Source organism: Pieris brassicae, chromosome 12 (genome assembly GCF_905147105.1).
Source record: "Pieris brassicae chromosome 12, ilPieBrab1.1, whole genome shotgun sequence".
Lineage (NCBI taxonomy): Eukaryota > Metazoa > Arthropoda > Insecta > Lepidoptera > Pieridae > Pieris > Pieris brassicae.
In genome coordinates this window covers 732,175-750,401 of record NC_059676.1, presented here as the reverse complement: position 1 = coordinate 750,401, position 18,227 = coordinate 732,175, and the positions used below count along the sequence as shown (strand labels likewise).

At 31.9% G+C, this 18,227-nt stretch overlaps 1 protein-coding gene across 1 annotated transcript; it reads left to right on the top strand.

Annotated features, from left to right (window-relative positions):
* Positions 1–5,780: 5,780 nt before the first annotated feature.
* On the top strand, positions 5,781–14,295 carry LOC123717224 (U-scoloptoxin(01)-Cw1a-like). The gene is made up of 5 exons (XM_045673113.1): positions 5,781–5,831; positions 10,581–10,685; positions 12,412–12,534; positions 12,876–12,986; positions 13,298–14,295. Exons 2-5 carry the CDS (start codon positions 10,602–10,604, stop codon positions 13,385–13,387), a joined length of 408 nt encoding a protein of 135 aa, XP_045529069.1. The 5' UTR covers positions 5,781–5,831; positions 10,581–10,601; the 3' UTR covers positions 13,388–14,295.
* The last annotated feature ends 3,932 nt before the right edge of the window (positions 14,296–18,227 follow it).

Genomic DNA, 18,227 nt, shown 5'->3' with positions numbered 1-18,227 from the left:
GGTTAAAGTAATGTCACCCAAAATAATTTTGAGAAAATATTTCATGTAGTAGAGCAACGTTCAGTTCAGAATTACACCGGTAGTGCACACAAAACCCCGCTTAACCGACTACACACGGTTCATGTCACTCGACCCATGCTCCACTGATCGCGGGTTCGATGCCCGACGTATGTAAGGATTCATAGGTTAATAGGGGTTTAATGAGAGGTCTATTTATTTATTTCGGGTATTTTAAATTAGTTCCATCATCTTTCTAGTTTATGGTTCAAATGGCATAAGGGTAATTTGAAAAGCAACGTATTTATAACATGAATTCTTTAAAAGAAGATTTCTTTTATAATAAATTTGAATACAATCGTCATATTTTCGCTTTAAAACATATGTTGCCTACAATACCGCAGTGGCAATGTGCCATCGGAACAATATTGCTCATAAATATTGCGAGGCGCAAAAAGTTTTAAATGTTTTATTGTATTTTAAATTTTTCGTAAATCTATGTACTTAATATGTTTTTGTACTCTGTGTGACCAATAAATATAAATAACCGAGATTGATATGTTCCCAATAAATATTAAGGTTTTAGGCAGAATCAACTTCACCCTAAGTGCCCCTAGAAGTTGCCTATGTTGGAAAAGCACGTGACTCGTAAATCGTTACTTTTTGATGGTATGGTATAGGGACGCTTATACAAAGTCCAGCTATCAATTTAATGCCATAATATAATAAAAGTATACGTATACCTGTGGGGTCTCTCTGCATCTTCCACCGCATTTACCATGCAGAGTGATCAGAGGAGTTGTTCGGGTTAATACCTGCAGCTGAGTTTCATTATCGGACGTCAAGGCAGAATATAAAATACCATCCGTATCACCTCGACGTCCGTCGTTCCTGAGCGATGCTTAAGTCAGCTTTTGCCGCGCACCATCAATATGGCACCAGCTACCCTACTTAAGTATTTCCGACCCAATTCGACTTATGGTCCTTCAAGAAAAGAACGTACCAATTCTTAAAATGCCAGCAACGCACTTGCGAACTTTCTCGCAATGCAAGTATCCATGAGCGGTTCATATCACTTAACTTAGGAGGCATTCCTATTACATAAAAACGAAATAGTTTAGTTATGGGTCTCTGATAATAATTGTTAGCGCGTGGATTAAACAATAGATTAGTAATAGGTATCAATTAGGCAGGCAGTTAGGTATTGGAATTATGTGATTCTAAGATTCTATTATATTATTATACCAACAGTTTTTTGAAAATCATTATTATGTAAGCTCATAAACTTTTCAGCTTTTAATTATATTGAATCATTTCTGTCGTATTGAAACAAAAATCGTTGTCTATTTGAAATTTCTTTTTAAGCCATTTTTTTTTAATAAAAGTTTTGCGTCATAACGTGTTTTTTTTTGAACTTAAAAACAAGAATTTCACCACTATATGGAATACCATATATACGAAAAGTTAATATTAAAAGCAAAATATTCTATAATTGTTTTAATGGCAAAAATGTTTGATATTTTGTCACGTTGTCGAGTGTCCACTATTCAATCAATCTTTTAAAATGTCACGCGATTCCCTAGGCTTAATAACCATAAAGAATCACGATAATAACTGCTTTCATAAACAACTGAGGTTAATAAATGTAAGAGAACAGTTAATATTATGTTTGAGAAACTATCGTATTGCGACCGCGGTTGACGTAACTTAATCGTAATAACGATATACTGCGATTAAGCGATTTAATACTTGTATTGCTAAATATTCCAATAATTTGGCCACTGTTATTTCATCCACGTACACATTTATGAATCTCTTCTGCTACTGTTATTTAGAAATGCGAAGAAAATTTTCTTTACAGACTTTAATTTTCACAGGTTTACGCAATGAAGTTATTTGTAATCAAATCTATGACATAGATAAAGGATTACATTTTGAATGTCTGGCAATGAGTCTAATTAAGATTACATAGTGTATATGCATACAATATTATAAACAATTATGTTAATATCAAAGTGAATACGACGAATTAGGTAAAACTTGACAATAAATAATCGTAATCATCGCGTAAATCCTTTCTACGGTATAATCCTTAGGCGAAAACAGATGGCTGCAGCCGCAATGATTAAACTGACTACAATATGCCAAAACAGAAACGTGTCGAGTACTACCAAGAGCAGGCTCGTCAAAATTTCCTATATTTTTCGTAGACTTTTTGTAGAGATAGAGGCAATCGATAGAGATGTGGTGTTGGACTAGAATGTTGCAAATAGCATGGACGGAAACAATCATTTACGAACGGATGTTAAGCTACTTTGGCCATGTTGCCATGAACCGAATACTCTCAACAAAGTGGTGATGGTTGATGGATGGCATGACGCGGATTAAAACAATTATGGGTTTTATCATCCCTAACTCCCTGAGATAAGCTGATCATAGAGACTTGAGGAGGCAGCAAATCAACGTATCGGTTCGGAATTTTCAGGAGAGACTACGAAAACGAGCTGTATTTAATTCTACTAAGCAAATTATTACCGGAAAATATGTAACCATATTTACTTAATTTAAAAGAAAAACAAACTAAGCCTACTAAGACTAAGACTAAGCCTAAGTTTTCCCAAGTATCTAGTTTCACACAGTGTGATATTCAAAATTTGTCAAAACCTTAAGGTGTTTGAATAGTATCAAGATGACTTTGTCACAGCATGATCAAATTGCAGAGGAGCCTGGTCAAATGAGTGTGAGAACCGTCTCGGAGATTGTTTGACCTTGGTACTGATTACTATTGTTTTTGATACTGCAACTATTTTACATGCTTGATAACGTCCGGTAAGTGGCGCTTAAACCTTTACAGGAATCTCTTCTTTCAGAGTATTTCATCATTTAAGAACTTATCGTTTAATATTAAGCTAAATCGTATTTTTTTAATTTACGCCTAAAAGATATATAGCAAATCGTAGTTGAACGCGTTAACTTTAATAACGGTTGATCAGCGCTACGGATATTGAAACGAAATTTATTATCTTTCTTAAATGACGGACTATATATGTATCGGTTTTTGTGGAAAATCTAGGATAATATTATTAATATACAGTAGATGGATGGCTCTTATATCCCAAGTGGAAAAAATATGATGATAAGTAATATGATAACTAATAAGAGAAAAAACAAAGCGTTGATGTATGATGAATGTTTATTAACAAAGAAATTTATAGCGTTTATATTATTATATTAAAAATGGTCCTTACATCCTTCTTAACATTACGTTTGCAACGTACAATAATAGTACCTTATACCTAGTCTTTGTTTATAATATGTGTGGGTATGTGTGAAACTGTTTCAGTACCTGAAGAGAAGAGACCTGATGTAGTACAGAAATTTCTACTTTGTAGAATATATATTTTTACATATAAGGAATCATTTAAAATTAATTGTTAATTTTAAGTTATATTAAAGACAAATTTTATTCGTTATATCGGTAAAACCCTCCTGAATAAATTGTCTTGATCCATAAGGGTCGGTACTGAACACGGTACAAAAATAGTGGTGGTCAAATTGTCATAGCACGCTATTTGGCTGGTTTTAACGTGACAATTTAAAGATTACTCTATTGGAACTGTATTGGTTTTATTAAATATGTATACACTTAATCGGGTATGATAGTAAAAAACAAAGGACATCTGGCCTCTCGCAATCCTTTGGCCAAGAACAATCCTGTCACGAGTATATTAAGATTTCCAAATTTCCAGATGGGTTTGACCTTTACATTAATATCTTGAATTCACTTTAAATGTTTAAAATTATAGCTTTTAAATAATTAAGATTTGACTCTTTATTTTTACAATATAATACTTTATTTCAGATCAATATCACTCAGACTTAGTATTGGAAATTTACTTCAAATATTCCATAATATTTGGATAATTCTAAGCTAAGAAAAATATGGAAGTGATTATTAAAATAGCTTGACAGAATAATACATTATTTTAGATAAATATCACTCAGACTAAGGTATCATAAATTTACTTCAAATATGCCAGAAATATTTGGATAATTCTAAGCTAAGGAAAATTTGCAAGTGATTATTAAAAATAGATACTTTTTATGTTCTTTATAGTCATACGTTACAAAGGCCTAAACTCAATTCCTGAACTCTAAATATATAAAGGAGGTAATCAAAACCGAAAGAGCGGGTCTCGCGGGGAATTACGCCCCGGCTAGCCCATGAATATTGTAAATAAAAATATTACCGGTGCTGCCGTGGCGTATTTCGCGACGCGTAACACGCCATTCGCGCAATTACTGAAATGCGTTTTTTTTTGGGAAAAAATCCCAGGACACGCTGGCAGTAGAGTATTATTAATAAAAAAAGACCTGAACTCTATAAATACATTTTGGGTAACAATTTAACTGAGTAGACACTACCATACGACGGATCAAAAGCTTCCAATCGAGTCAATTCAATACATATGATCTCATAGCATCATCAGGGCATACGTTTCACAGTCCAAGATAACATTTTCTGTGTTTAGTAAGGACCGTGACAAGGACTAGTTTCTGTACTATGTATAGTATATACAGTTCTTGAGAATTTTATGATTCTAGGTATAAAAATGAGCCATAATCTAAAAATATTAGCTTTTTAAGTTGTTAGTCTAAATTTTTGTACAGATCGATAAATGACGTTATCCAAACATTCTCTTCAAGTTCGTATAATCTATACATATGTTGTTATTGGTGTATGTATTTAACTAACCATCCTTTGAAACTATCTTAAAGGATTTATGGAAAGAAATACATTTAATAACCCAGGTTCCAAGTTAAAACTGAACAAAGGTTTTACTTTAAGTTCTGTCAATAATATAAATCGTGTACACGTTAAGTTAGAAATATATTGAAAATATTTTGTTACAGTCGCTAATAAGTTTTCTGAATGAAACCTAGCAAGTTCAGCTATTCCTCTTTGAACATGGTGACAGTATTGTAACCTGACTGACGACAGAAAATCCTTCAGAAAGCACGATGGAAAGAACGTACTTCATAATATATTCAAATTTAAACAGTTACACAAAACAAGTTGCTATAAACAATAGAAAAATTCACAAAATATAAGGTCGTGAAAGGTACGAATTTTTGTAATAATTATATGTTTATTTACAAATCGGCTGGATTCTAAACTAGCGCGATCAAATCTTGAGCGTGGGATCAAAGTAAGTGTCATGCGGATAAGACATGTTTTTTTTAAATCACTGAGCGATATTCAACATAATTTAGATTGAAAATTACTATCTAAACACTTGCTACTTTAATATCGACATTCATTGAAAGTTGCCGGTTCTTTAAGATTTTCACCTGATTTACACCCCTTTAGCTATCTTATAAAAATACTTGATATACTTCGGAGCTATCATATAAAGATATAACTGTAACCATACGTCACATTTAACACTAAACTATAAATTGATTATTTTGAACTGATTTTCTAATAAATATACTGTAAATGTCACTGGTATCTGACTTATTTATTAGTAAAGGGGGGCAAACGAATCTATGGGACGCCCAATTAGGGCAGCCAGCCATGTTCCGTAAATTTTTCAGTATATCAAAATTTTTCAAAACATATTCGTAGATATAAAAATACGCAGATTAAGTTATTATTTTAGTAATTTTCTTCGTCAATCGTAGATAAGTATTATATTTAATAGATTAGCCAAAAGGTCTTATCCTCACTAGGCAATGCATGATTATAAAATATGTAACGGCGTTGCAAACGAATTCAGTCGCTAGCGAGTCGTTATACTGTGAGTGTGTGTCGTTATTTTGGATATACCTAGGTGAGTAGTGCAAAAATATTTTCTTATTACAAAAAAAAACAATCTAGCAATATATTCTAAAAAATAATTCCAACCCATTTAAAACCTATTGTTAGTTATTTTATAGCGTTATAATTTATTTATATTATATGTATACTATATAAATAAGGGAAGTATGAATATTAGTTATATTTTGTCCTCCACACAGCACAGGGGTAAAAGTGTTATAGTAATAATAGTAACTTTGAACCAATTATATGAAACTGTATATTTTTAAAAACGCCCTTTCCAATATTAGAATACATTTAAATTACATATAATTATTAAAATCACTTTAAATAAGTGATTTAATTTTAAAGATTTTGCTTAAAAGATTAGAATATACAATAAACAGCCTAGGTGGCTGTTAAGTTAACTTAAGCAGATAGTGGTATCGCATGCTTCTTCCCGAGGAGTTACATTAAGACATTAAGTCCTGAAGGGCAGGACAGAAGCTCACTGGAGTGAGTGCGAAGTGCGAAGACCACGCCTACCCTTCAGGTTTTAACCCTAATCTGATTAGAAGCAAGCATTATTCGTTACATAAAAATATTTAATATATACTATATTACTTATCCATTATATTACTTAATAGTATATATTAAGTATTATGGTGTTAACTTAGCAATATCTTATTTATTATATATTTTAACGGCTAGTTACTATTACTACACATATAAAGTTCTAAAGTACGTACTTACATAATTTCTACAATATTTGTAAGTTATACAATTAAACTGTAGAGCTATTTTGGTATTTGCGTGCAAATAACTTCCTTTTGTTGGGGAAGTATCCTAAACCTACTGTTGTATTCAAATTACTTTATGTAACACTCGTTTAATGATTTTTGCGTGCACTTTTTCTGTTCCATTTTAGATTGTATTATTAACTAACCAGTGTACGTGTCGTTCATTGTGTTAATCATTACTTACACCATTTAGTAAATATTTAAATAAATTTCATTTACATTCAAAGTGCCTATAAATATTATTTGGCAAAATGATAAATAGAAAAATAAAACAAATTAAAAAAAAATTGGTCTCTGTGACAGTATACCTTTAATTCTGGCAGAATTTCATCACTGTATTGCGATACTCATTCGTTGATCGAGGAAAGTATTAGCTCAGTGGTCACCGGTACTAGCAACCAGGCGCCAACTTGTAAATTACTATTATTGATAATTTTTCTTGAGAGAGTGATAGTCAATCCTGTTGTTATACGTTCGAATCATGGAATGAAGAGATCTATTTTTCTAACCACCAAGAAAACCATCGTGAGGAAACCAAGATAGTTTCCTCAGAGCCTCACATCAACGGCGTCTATCAGGCAGTTCCCCTATTGCATATTTATTAAGCCAAGACGAAGGGTTGTAGCGACACTGGTTTTTGTAGTGAATAAATTCTTTTCTTATCCAAAACATATCCATATGTTAAAAAATATCCTTAATTGGAAACAAAGCAGACATACATATAGCATTAAAAACGAATAATGCTTGGCCAAATTACATTATATACTATAAACGTTGAGAAATAATTACTTATGTTCCAGTTGAACTAACAGCACATTAAAAAATTTTATCTCCCGCCACCTTGATCTCAAAATAATATATATCGAATTTTGTTTATTTGAAATCTGTTAAAAGTAACAATAACCCATATCTTAATTTACTTGTAACTTACGAGCAATGCGGTATGCGGTGTAGACAATTGCTAATAATCAGACATACAATCTATCATTACAATATTAGGTTCCATGCACGAAATAAGAACCTAAATATTGATTATATATTAACACTTCGTTGCATTACAATATAAACATGAAAGAAGTTAAATTAAAATGAGGGCAACGTGCGGCCTTATCGCTTTCGAGTGATCTCTTCCAGGCAACCAACGAGAATGTTTAAATTTGATAAAATTTAAATTTAATCAATTGGCTTTTTGTGCTTAGCGGTGAACAGAAACATTTCAACAGTGACAGTGGCTGAATAATAGTTTTCAATATCTTACTACTTAATGATGTATATCTTATGTATATCTTACTACGTATTGGAACACCCGGACTTCACTTGACCGCGCGATGGTGAGCCTCCCATCAAACACTTGACAATATAATATCTTTACACAAAGCCTTAACTCGTATTACGGAAATTAATTATCGTACACGTAACATGTCTGTGTGTTTTCTTGTGCGTTCCTCATTAATGTTGAATGAGAATTCATTGGATCTGTTCATTTTATTTTGATGATTTTTATTGTTACCGGCGTTAATTTAAAACGATTTTGTTTATTATTGAATTGCGATTCAGTGAAAAAATGTTCGCTTAAAAGTATTAACGAACTTTTGGTTAAGTCGGTTAACCGCAATGATTTGCGTCTTAAAATAATTAAACAAAGAAATGACAGGTTTACAACGAATTCAGTAGAATCATGTCGCACGAAATCCATTAAAATTAAAACAATGGCGGACCTTGATTAAAATTGAATTAAAAAAAACCTCAACCGTTATCTAGGTGTATCGTGATGAAAGAACGGTTCGTACACAATTTATTTATACAATAAATACTATACATTGCTTCGGTGCCTTCATCAAACTTAATAAAGAAAAAAGGCATACAATTGTCAGTCGCAGGAATCACTCGAGAAAGGGAATTATTTATATTTTCTATTACAAATAGGAGGAAAACATAATGAGATTTTTTACTAAGAAGACGTCTTACAAAGTACTAAGGCGATATTACTTTGAGAAGGTGGAAAAGATATTTGTACCTTTCATGTATCTTTGTTTTTTTATATACTATTTACATCCTGTAGGTTTGCCTTCATAGGCAAATCCCCTCTTTCCTATAAATATGCAATAGATGTTGTAATATTTTTGACTTTGACTTCGAAAGGTTAAAAGGTATTGGTAAAACTAACAGCAAAGAAATTCCTTAGATATCAGATGTAATAACTGTCAGGATTTGCTATTCTAATTAGCCTCCTTGACGACGCAAGTCACGGTCCTTAGTAATTAGATGGGTGCAGCATCTTTCATATAAGACACCTTATTCTCAACTGTAATTGATAATATTAAATTTAAATTTAAAAATGTTAATGATTCAAATATGTTCGACGTCCTGGTGGATAGAAAAACTGTGTACAGTTTGTGTTTCCACCACACCAACTTCCTTTATATTAAGAACACTTGTACAATAAATAAATGAATACGAAAGTTGGATGTTTGTGGTTGTATGCAATATTTATTCCCAACACACAAATACACAGAATTTATCATATTCTTAACTTATATATTAATAAAAATAGAAAATTACAATAAATTTTAAAAGTTTGGTTGTAAATGCTGGCATTTCGTCGTTGTAATACGATACTTATTCGTTGATAGAGGACTAGATCTGTGAACTTACACCCCACGGCCCAAGAGTCTGTACTCCAAAGGGAACAAAACTAATGTTGGAAGTTGTTTGTGGTTTTTTTGGACTCTGACATTTGACATGACTACATAAATATGGAAACTTTTTACGATGCAAACTTCACATAACAAACTAAAAGTATAATTAAAATATATATTAATTTAACCCATTTAACTATTCTAGTGTATATTTTTTACTAGATAATAAAGGTGAGGACACACCGTGTGAAAGATGATACGATCACAATTACAAGGTTCCGCTGTTTTGACATGAACCATTGCGTTTAGCGGATTACAATATACATTCTCACTGAACCGATTATTATTTTATACGATTTAAAGAGAAAAAGGCTCCACTTATAACTTTTTTATAAAGAAAATTCCATTACTAGAAATAACTAAAGGATTATTGGTATAGAGATTCAATTTGAATATTATTATTACGCATATATCTATTTATTTAAATAAATATGCGTACATAAAATATATATTTAAATTCAAGATAAAACATTTTTATGTCCCTTACATATAAAGATGTCCTTGACATAAAATTATATTTTTTGCTTTTATAGATTAACACTAAAAGGATTTCAATAAATTTTCAAATATTCCTTTTTAACCATCTAAAGTGGTTTCTTAATGTTAGATGTATTTTATACTAAACCTCGAAACGTAATTAAAGTCTAAAGCAATAAATTAAACGATTTAAATACGATTTTGCATAATGTAACAAAACCTCGAAATCACAACAATTGTTACAATTGTTAAGCCGACAATAGCATTGTCCCATAATGTAATTAAAAATTGCCACAATTACACAATTTTTATTATTTTCTCATGGACATTGATTGGGTTAATTCACTTTGACATGTCCGTGTAACATGTTATTCTTGACATGAACTTAATATCTTATACGCAAATACAGAACTCTTAACCAAATTAAATATATTAACACAAACGAATAAATAAAGATTGGTAAATCTTTACTAATTAAACAGTTTTTGGTCTGGATACGTCCATAAGTTTACATTAAATACATATTTTCTTTATATATTTTTTTAAGAATATTATTTGTTTAATTTAACCCAAGTATTGTAGGGACGTCCTAAAGTTTTGTTGTGTATATAATGTTATTAATTGCCATTAAGTTATGGTAAAGGGAAAGTAAATGTTTCGGCAAAGTTTCGCTATAAAGTTGAAGGTTCTTAATCGACTTCCAAAACTTTTTGTACAACTAATAATTTCTCTTATTCCTACTTTGTTATTTTAAACATTAGTTTATTATTTTTTAATTAATCAAAAGATTCATTCTTTTCTTTTCAGGATACTTGAAAGTCCGTCAAAATGAAAGCATCTTGGAGCAGACTTCACTTGGGTGCCGTTGGTGTTATAGCAGTGTTGTTATACTTCATCGATTTATCTATAGCTGTATGTATACCTAGTTGCAAAAATTAACCTTCTTTGCCACAGCGTGGCTTTGACACTTTGGTCCCTTCTTTTTTACGTCAGGAAATGCTTTTACGCATATCCCTACGGTATTTTACACCAGCAGTGATTATGTGGTACTCAGACTTAATAAACCCTACCCACTAAAACCTGACGGATGACTTTAGCTCGCTAAAGGCCGAAGGCAGGTAACAGCTGAGCCCTATCCTTACCTCCACCAAACGCGAATGCCACAATACAACCATGACTCCTCTCACGCAAAAATCTTCAAAATCTTAACTTTGACACTTTGGTCCCTACAACGACCTTTCCTTTATGTTTAAGCCAGTATTGCATACAACCAGGGCTCAAACCTACTAAAACTAAACAGAACTAAAATATAACTATCGACTCATTGAAGTTTAATAAATTAATGAGTAGACCAGCTCCTTTCACTTGACCGTATTCAACGGAGAGCGGTTCGAATCGTCGATGACCAATCCCTCTCCGAGCGGCCACATCTCTATGCAACGTCAAAGGATTGACCTTTGGCGTTGCATAGAGATGTGGGGTCACTGTGCATCTTCTACGGCATTTACCATGGAGAGTGTTTAGATGAGTTGTTCGGATTAATGCCTGCAGCTGTGTTTCATTATCGGACGTCGAGGCAGAGTACGAAATTCCACCCGTATCACCTCGACGTCCGCCGTTGCACGACTAAGCGTTTTTCAAGGAAATTTTTGCCACACTCCACCGTTATGTGGAACCAGCTGCCCACTGAAGAATTTCCGAACCAATTCGACCTTCGTCCTTCAATAAAAGAGCGTACCAATTTTTCAATGGTATGGCTGTCAATGGCAATGCACTCACGAGCCCCCTGGCATTGAAAGTGTCCATGCGCAGCTGTATCACTTAACATCAGGGGAGCCTCGCACGTTTCCCCCTGTTCTATAATTTTATTGTATAAAAGAAGTTATTATACTACGCAAATTTAATGCTTTTTTATTCAATTTATCTTTAAAAATCAATTAATTCCTGTTGAATCGCGTTTTAATTGTTTTTAAAGTGGATTGTTAAATACAAGTTATAAATGGCTTCATAATAATGCATATATAATTAATATAATTAAATAATTACTGAGAATTTCTCGGTTACTTTTTAATAGTCTACTACTAACATAGTAGAACTAATAAATCAATTAAAAAACAGGTTACATCAGTTTTTTAATTGAATTGATTGAGGTCTAAGTTTATCAAATCTTTACTACGGATCACCACGCTAACTTTGAGTTACAATAATAATTTAGTTAATTCGCTTGTAAAAATCACAATAAAGAAGGATGTTTAGTTATGAAGAAAGTGCAGTAGCCCCCCCCCCCCCCCCCCCATTACGATTACCTGTGTCGTGGGCATCAAGCCTCTTCGATTTGACATGTTAACGTCACTTGACAATAACTTCTACATAACACTTACATTTCATAATTAAACCATTGTTGTACTATAAGAAAAATTTTCGTTTCAGCGAGGTTGTTTAAGATTGTAATTAAATGTATAAAGCTTTGAATCGTTGGTGAAAATTATGTTCTTAAGAAAGTGGTTAAAGAGTATGATTATAATTCAATGACAAGTTAAGATCATAATGGAGTCACATGCAAAAAAGACAGAATTCGCTAATCATTTTAAATGGTGTGATAAAATATAAAAAATAAATTGTGTATAAATTTTTTCAGTCTCTAGACGGTTACATACCCGGCGAAGACTACCCAGCCTTCGAGGAGGTGCCCAAAGGCCTCGCATTCACTTGTGATGACAAAATACCTGGATATTATGCTGATCCAGAAACACAGTGCCAGGTATAGTCGTGCAATAGTCATAGACGATCTTCTTTCCTACTTTCCTATCACGCAAAATCTTGGGAAAGTGCTGAGAGAAGTTATATTGCATGACCAGATTTCCTAACATTATTACTTACGTAATTTTAAAGTATTATTTATTTATATATAAAGAAAATTATCTATAAATAACTCTTATTTTTTTTAATCAAAGGCTTAGATTTTTATGATTTATCCCGCTTTAACACTTCTTAAATTTACATTTATTTAGTTAGATACTTAAACGGAAGTGTTTCGGTTTTTAAACTTAGAGAAGGCTTAACTTTTACGAGTCTTTCTGATACTAAACCTTATGTCGTTAGGTATGGCACTGGTGCGTACCAACCATTGGTGGAAACATTCAGTACTCGTTCCTTTGCAATGCCGGCACTGTCTTCAACCAAAGAACGAGGGTTTGCGACTGGTTCTTTAATGTAAGTTAAACTATACATATATCAACATTTTAATATATGTAAGTTCCTACCTTGACAAACCTGAAAGATCCTCGAACAAAACGAAAATATTCAGTACACTATCTATTTTCATAATTTATCATATAAATCACAATAAAGTTTTAAAATTATATATTGACTTGTGAAGCTGATTTTGACTAAATAAAATTAAGACACTCTTTAGAAGCTATATATTGACTATCCTATTGGTTATAATAGAACCCACCTTCAGGTTGTGTAATGATCATTGTGTCTGATAAAACATGACTAAACTTATGTACTTGTTAATCCAGGTGGATTGCGCCAATGCGCCAGCATTCTACGCGATCAATGAGGACCTCTACAAAGACGAAGCTGGCAACTTTATCGCAGGAAAAAAGTAGTTTATCAATATTGAGTGCCGTATAGTATAGTAAAAAATATATTAATAATATAGACTATATAATTTGAATCGTCAATGAAGACTAGAACAAACTTGAATTTCCCAGACAACATACATCACAAAAAGAAAAAGTATAACAATTATGATAATGATTGTAATATATATTTGGCGCATTTGAATTACCACTTAGATATTTGTAAGCCTAGGTTAATTTTTAACGCCTGATAAAATAAAATAACAAATGCCTGATGGGATTTTTTTTGTGTCGTTTATTTTAGTGCAAATACGTCTTATATCTTTATATTTATGTATCATTTGTAAACGTATGTTATTTATTATGTTTATATAATATTTATTTTTATATTACAGATCACATAATATTAACACATTTTTCAATAAAAGACGGTTGATGGCGCGAACTAACAGACATATTTATATACTAACAACTGCATCAAACTAGACTAATTAAAACTTACAGAAAATCGTAGCAAACTGAAAAGTACAATTATTTTTAATTTAACGATACTGCCAAAGATTTTCTGTACGTTACATGTAACGTAAGGTAAGACTGGCTAATTGTGAAGACTTTGTCCACTTACGAAAAATAATATATTTAAATTTTCACTTATATAATAAATTTAATTATTTGATTATATGACACATAATATAACATTCAACAATTTAAATTTACTATGTTTCATATGCATGCCCTCTTTTTAGTTTCCCTTATTTAAGTATTTTCTATTTTATTTGCAATGTATATTAATATTATATTTATTATAATATTTTGTGTTTAAAAAGAAATAAACTTTGTCACATTTTTAATTATAATAATAAATGAATTAAAATCGTATTTCCAACTTATATTATATTATAAGGATTTGTGATTAATGTGATGCAATAAAACTATCTGCTCTCCAGTGATATCATATCTTTAATAATTTAATAAAATAATCGAGTTATTTGAAAATCATGTAAATAACGAATAGTTACCAATAACCAAAATTATAATTACTTTGTATTTTTATAAAATAAAGTTATGACCATTACAATGTTTAATTATTCTCTATCTATATATTAATTTAACTATAGTTTAAATCCCTTTAAAACGTCTGAGCTATTGCTCAGTGTTTGGTGTAAACAAATACGAGCCCCGATGCAAAATAGTTCGTCCAGTATGGAAAGTAGTGTAAAGCGTAAAATATACAAAGTAAATAGTGGTAAAATAATTAAGAACGTTTAATAAAAAGTAAACCGCAATTTGAAGAACACTTTAAAGTTTATAACTAAAATTCTTTCATGACTACATACAAATATATAATAACTCGTGTAATTATGTATTAATAAAGTAGAGCAGTGTTGGCCTAGTGACTTCAGCGTGCGTCTCCCATCTCTGAGATCGTAGGTTCTCGATCCCCGGCTGTGCACCAATAGATTTTCTTTCGATGTGCCCAATTAACATTAGCTCGAACGGTGAAGAAAAAAACATCGTGAGGAAACCGGCTTGCCTTAGACTCAAAAAAAGTCGTCGGCGTGTGTCAGACACAGAAGGCTGATCACCTATTTGCCTATTCGATATACAAATGATCATGAAACAGGTACAGAAATCTGAGGCCCAGACCTAAAAAGGTTGTAGCGCCATTGATGTATTTATAATTAAGTATACTCGTATAAAAATTGAAAAATTAATTTCTCGAGAATGGTTTTCTAGTGTCAGAAAAAAATGAAGTTATTAAATTTATAACGCCTGACGGTATTTACAGTTTTTTTTTCTTTATGTCCTTTCTTCATGTGTACACACAACTGACCCAATATTCGTAAAATTGAACAGTATTATGCTTCATAAGTCTGTAAGAAATACTTAGTGAAGATTAAGTTGATTTATCCTGATTGCACGATCAGTGTTAACTGTTTTAACATTAGTAAAATACATAGCAAAGATGATATTATGTAATTTGTAAAATAATTGAAGTCTACATGTCTTTGTGCCCATACTCAAAATTTTATGTAAATCGCATGACAATTTACAATGTATCATCATTAAAACAAAATTTTGCAAACTAGTACCGTTGATAATCACGAATGTATGCCCAAAAAGTTGATTGCTGTCGACTGGAAAAACTTGTGAAACAAAATGACAGTCAAATTAACGAAGAATTTTACTTCAAAAATGGAGAGTTTTACAACTTGTCAGATTTTTTATATATTTTAGAAATATTCGATGTTAAGTTGGAAAATACTGTAATAACCTTTATTAATCACATAAATATTACATTACACACATATTTTTGCAACTCGACAAAGCGCAAATCCAGCCCCACATGGAGTACTGTTCTCACCTCTCGGTGGAAGCTCCAGTATCAGCTCCTTCTACTTGACCGTATTCAATGTAGAGCGATTCGAACCGCCGATGACCAGACACTTTCTAAACGACTTGATCCCTTGGGGTTGCGTAGAAATGCGGGGGCTCTCTGCAGCTTCTACCGCATTAACCAGACGAGTGTTCAGAACATGTGTGTGAGTTTCATCATCGGACATTGACGGCCACTTAACATTAGGGCGAGCTTTTGCTCGTTTATCTCCTGTTTATTAAAAGATAAATGAATGTACATCATAACAGTAGGCATATACAGAGATACATATAAGAATTTTTACCAAATCAACTATATACAACACAATTATAAATTATACATTTACTTTTATGAACTTATTTTTATCGTTGATATTATGATTGATGATTTAGAAGACCACTTTAGGTCTTTTAAATCATCCTCATCAGGTTCATCTGCACAAATCGATAGAAATATGACTGTAGTCACCGCATTTTAAACTAAGTCGTCGGGAAATGAATGTCACTGACAGTAGGAATATGCACGCAATGTAATCCGTTATCTATACCTGCGCACGTGGAGTCCAGGATAAGGTCTTAAGGAATTTTAAGAGATCAAGCACTACCTCTGATAATGAACCTACAGGAAGATGACACAGATGAGGAAGATACGGATGAAGATTTTTGAAGAACTAAGAAATATCCTTAGAAAATCGGCCCTTTTCAGGACCACACTACGATCTATACAGTTTCTCTACGAACAACTCTTACAAATTAAAAACATTTATTTTCAGATAGCGAAAAAATATTAATATGGGCTTAGCATAAACCAGCATATTGTTCGTAACTCTACATTTCTTACCCATATCACTACACCTCTGTATAAGACCTGTGAGTGCGAGCAAGACAGACAGTTAAATATTATTTATGACCGTAAGCCTCCGTTCATAATGCATCGAATTTACACTTGCTGCATGATTTTAAAATGGAAGATATGCTATAGATCAAATAATGCAATAAGTTCAGTCGATATATTCTGAAGTTGGTTTAACAATTATGGAAAAACTCCATATATGATTTATGAGTAGATATTCTGTTTAGATTTTAGCTGCAATATGTCATATCCATATGTTTATAAAAAAATGTGTGTGTACTTATGCACATGCGTTAGAAGTTTTCTCTGGCATAACAAGTTAAAAATCTTTTCAGAAATTGTATTTTACGTTTGTATAAAAAACGACACTAACAATAGCTAAAACTAAAATGTTGACTATAGCTAACTTCAGTGTGTCGGTTTTTTGGGTCGCGCGAATCGGAAAAAAATTACCCTCATAATTTTTCCCTAACGCGCCAAAAGAAGTATAATTTCAAAAATATTAAATTATCTAAGTTATATAGATGGATAGCGATTCTATATTATTTAATAGAAATAAATGAATATTACAATATCAAGCTGTTTTTTAATAAAATACTATTCATATGTATTTTTTAGTTTCGCATATAAACATATTGATATCGTTACAAAATTGAAATATATATTTCTAGAAGTAATTTCAATTTAAATACAGTACAATCCTTAATTATTTTAATCTAATAAAACTTTCCTGTTAATAAAATTATAAAACACGCGAATGATAATTTGATCCTTTGACCGATTGACGGTAATACTAATTAATTAATAATATCAATTACTTACGTCTCTACTTGCTATAAATTTGTTACAAACATTTCTTTTAAATATCAGACAACCTACTATAGACACTAACATTCTTAGGTAGTTAATTGCTGTTATCGAATCGTTGACGACCAACCCCTTTCCGAGCGGTTTGACCCCTTGGCGTAAAGTAGAGATGGGGGATAACTTTGCATCTTCTTCCGCATTAACCATGGAGAGTTACAGAGGAGGTCTTCGGATAAATACCTGCAGCTGAGTTTCTAAAACGTACGTCGAGGCAAAATACGAAATTCCACTCCTATCACCTCGACGTCCGTTGTTCCAAAACTGAATGTAATTAAGGCAGATTTGGCCACGAACTATGTGGAGCCGACTTAGGGTCCTTCAAGAAAAGTGCGTACCAATTCTTAAAATAGCGCAACGCACTCGTGAGCCCTCTGGTATTGAGAGTGTGCAGTGGTTGCCTCCAATTCCTTAAAGAAAAATATTAGTAATATCTCAATACCTTATTCTAACAAATTACAGTTATGAGTTTAAATTCCAGCTGTAGTAGTTGGTACAAATTAGAGTAATATTCAAAATAATTTATTCATATAGGTAACACAAGGTACACTTATGAACGTCAAACACAGCAATGTATATGCAATGCTTCTAATTTTATATTTACTAAACAGTGTGCACCATTTGCCTTTTCTAAAAATTTGGTATTTTGTTTTAAAGTAGCCTTAATAATTTATAAAATGTTCTAACAGCCCTTGATGACAAACTTGTTAAATTAGAAAATTTATATTTTTAGAAAATTAGCTCCTACTGTTATAAAATTAGCAATTTTAATTG

Coding starts and splice junctions, on each gene's coding strand:
- LOC123717224 (XM_045673113.1), top strand. CDS start 10,602: ATGAAAGCATCTTGGAGCAGACTTCACTTGGGTGCCGTTGGTGTTATA. Junction 12,535..12,875: donor ATCCAGAAACACAGTGCCAG/GTATAGTCGTGC, acceptor TTATGTCGTTAG/GTATGGCACTGGTGCGTACC. Junction 12,987..13,297: donor TTTGCGACTGGTTCTTTAAT/GTAAGTTAAACT, acceptor TTGTTAATCCAG/GTGGATTGCGCCAATGCGCC.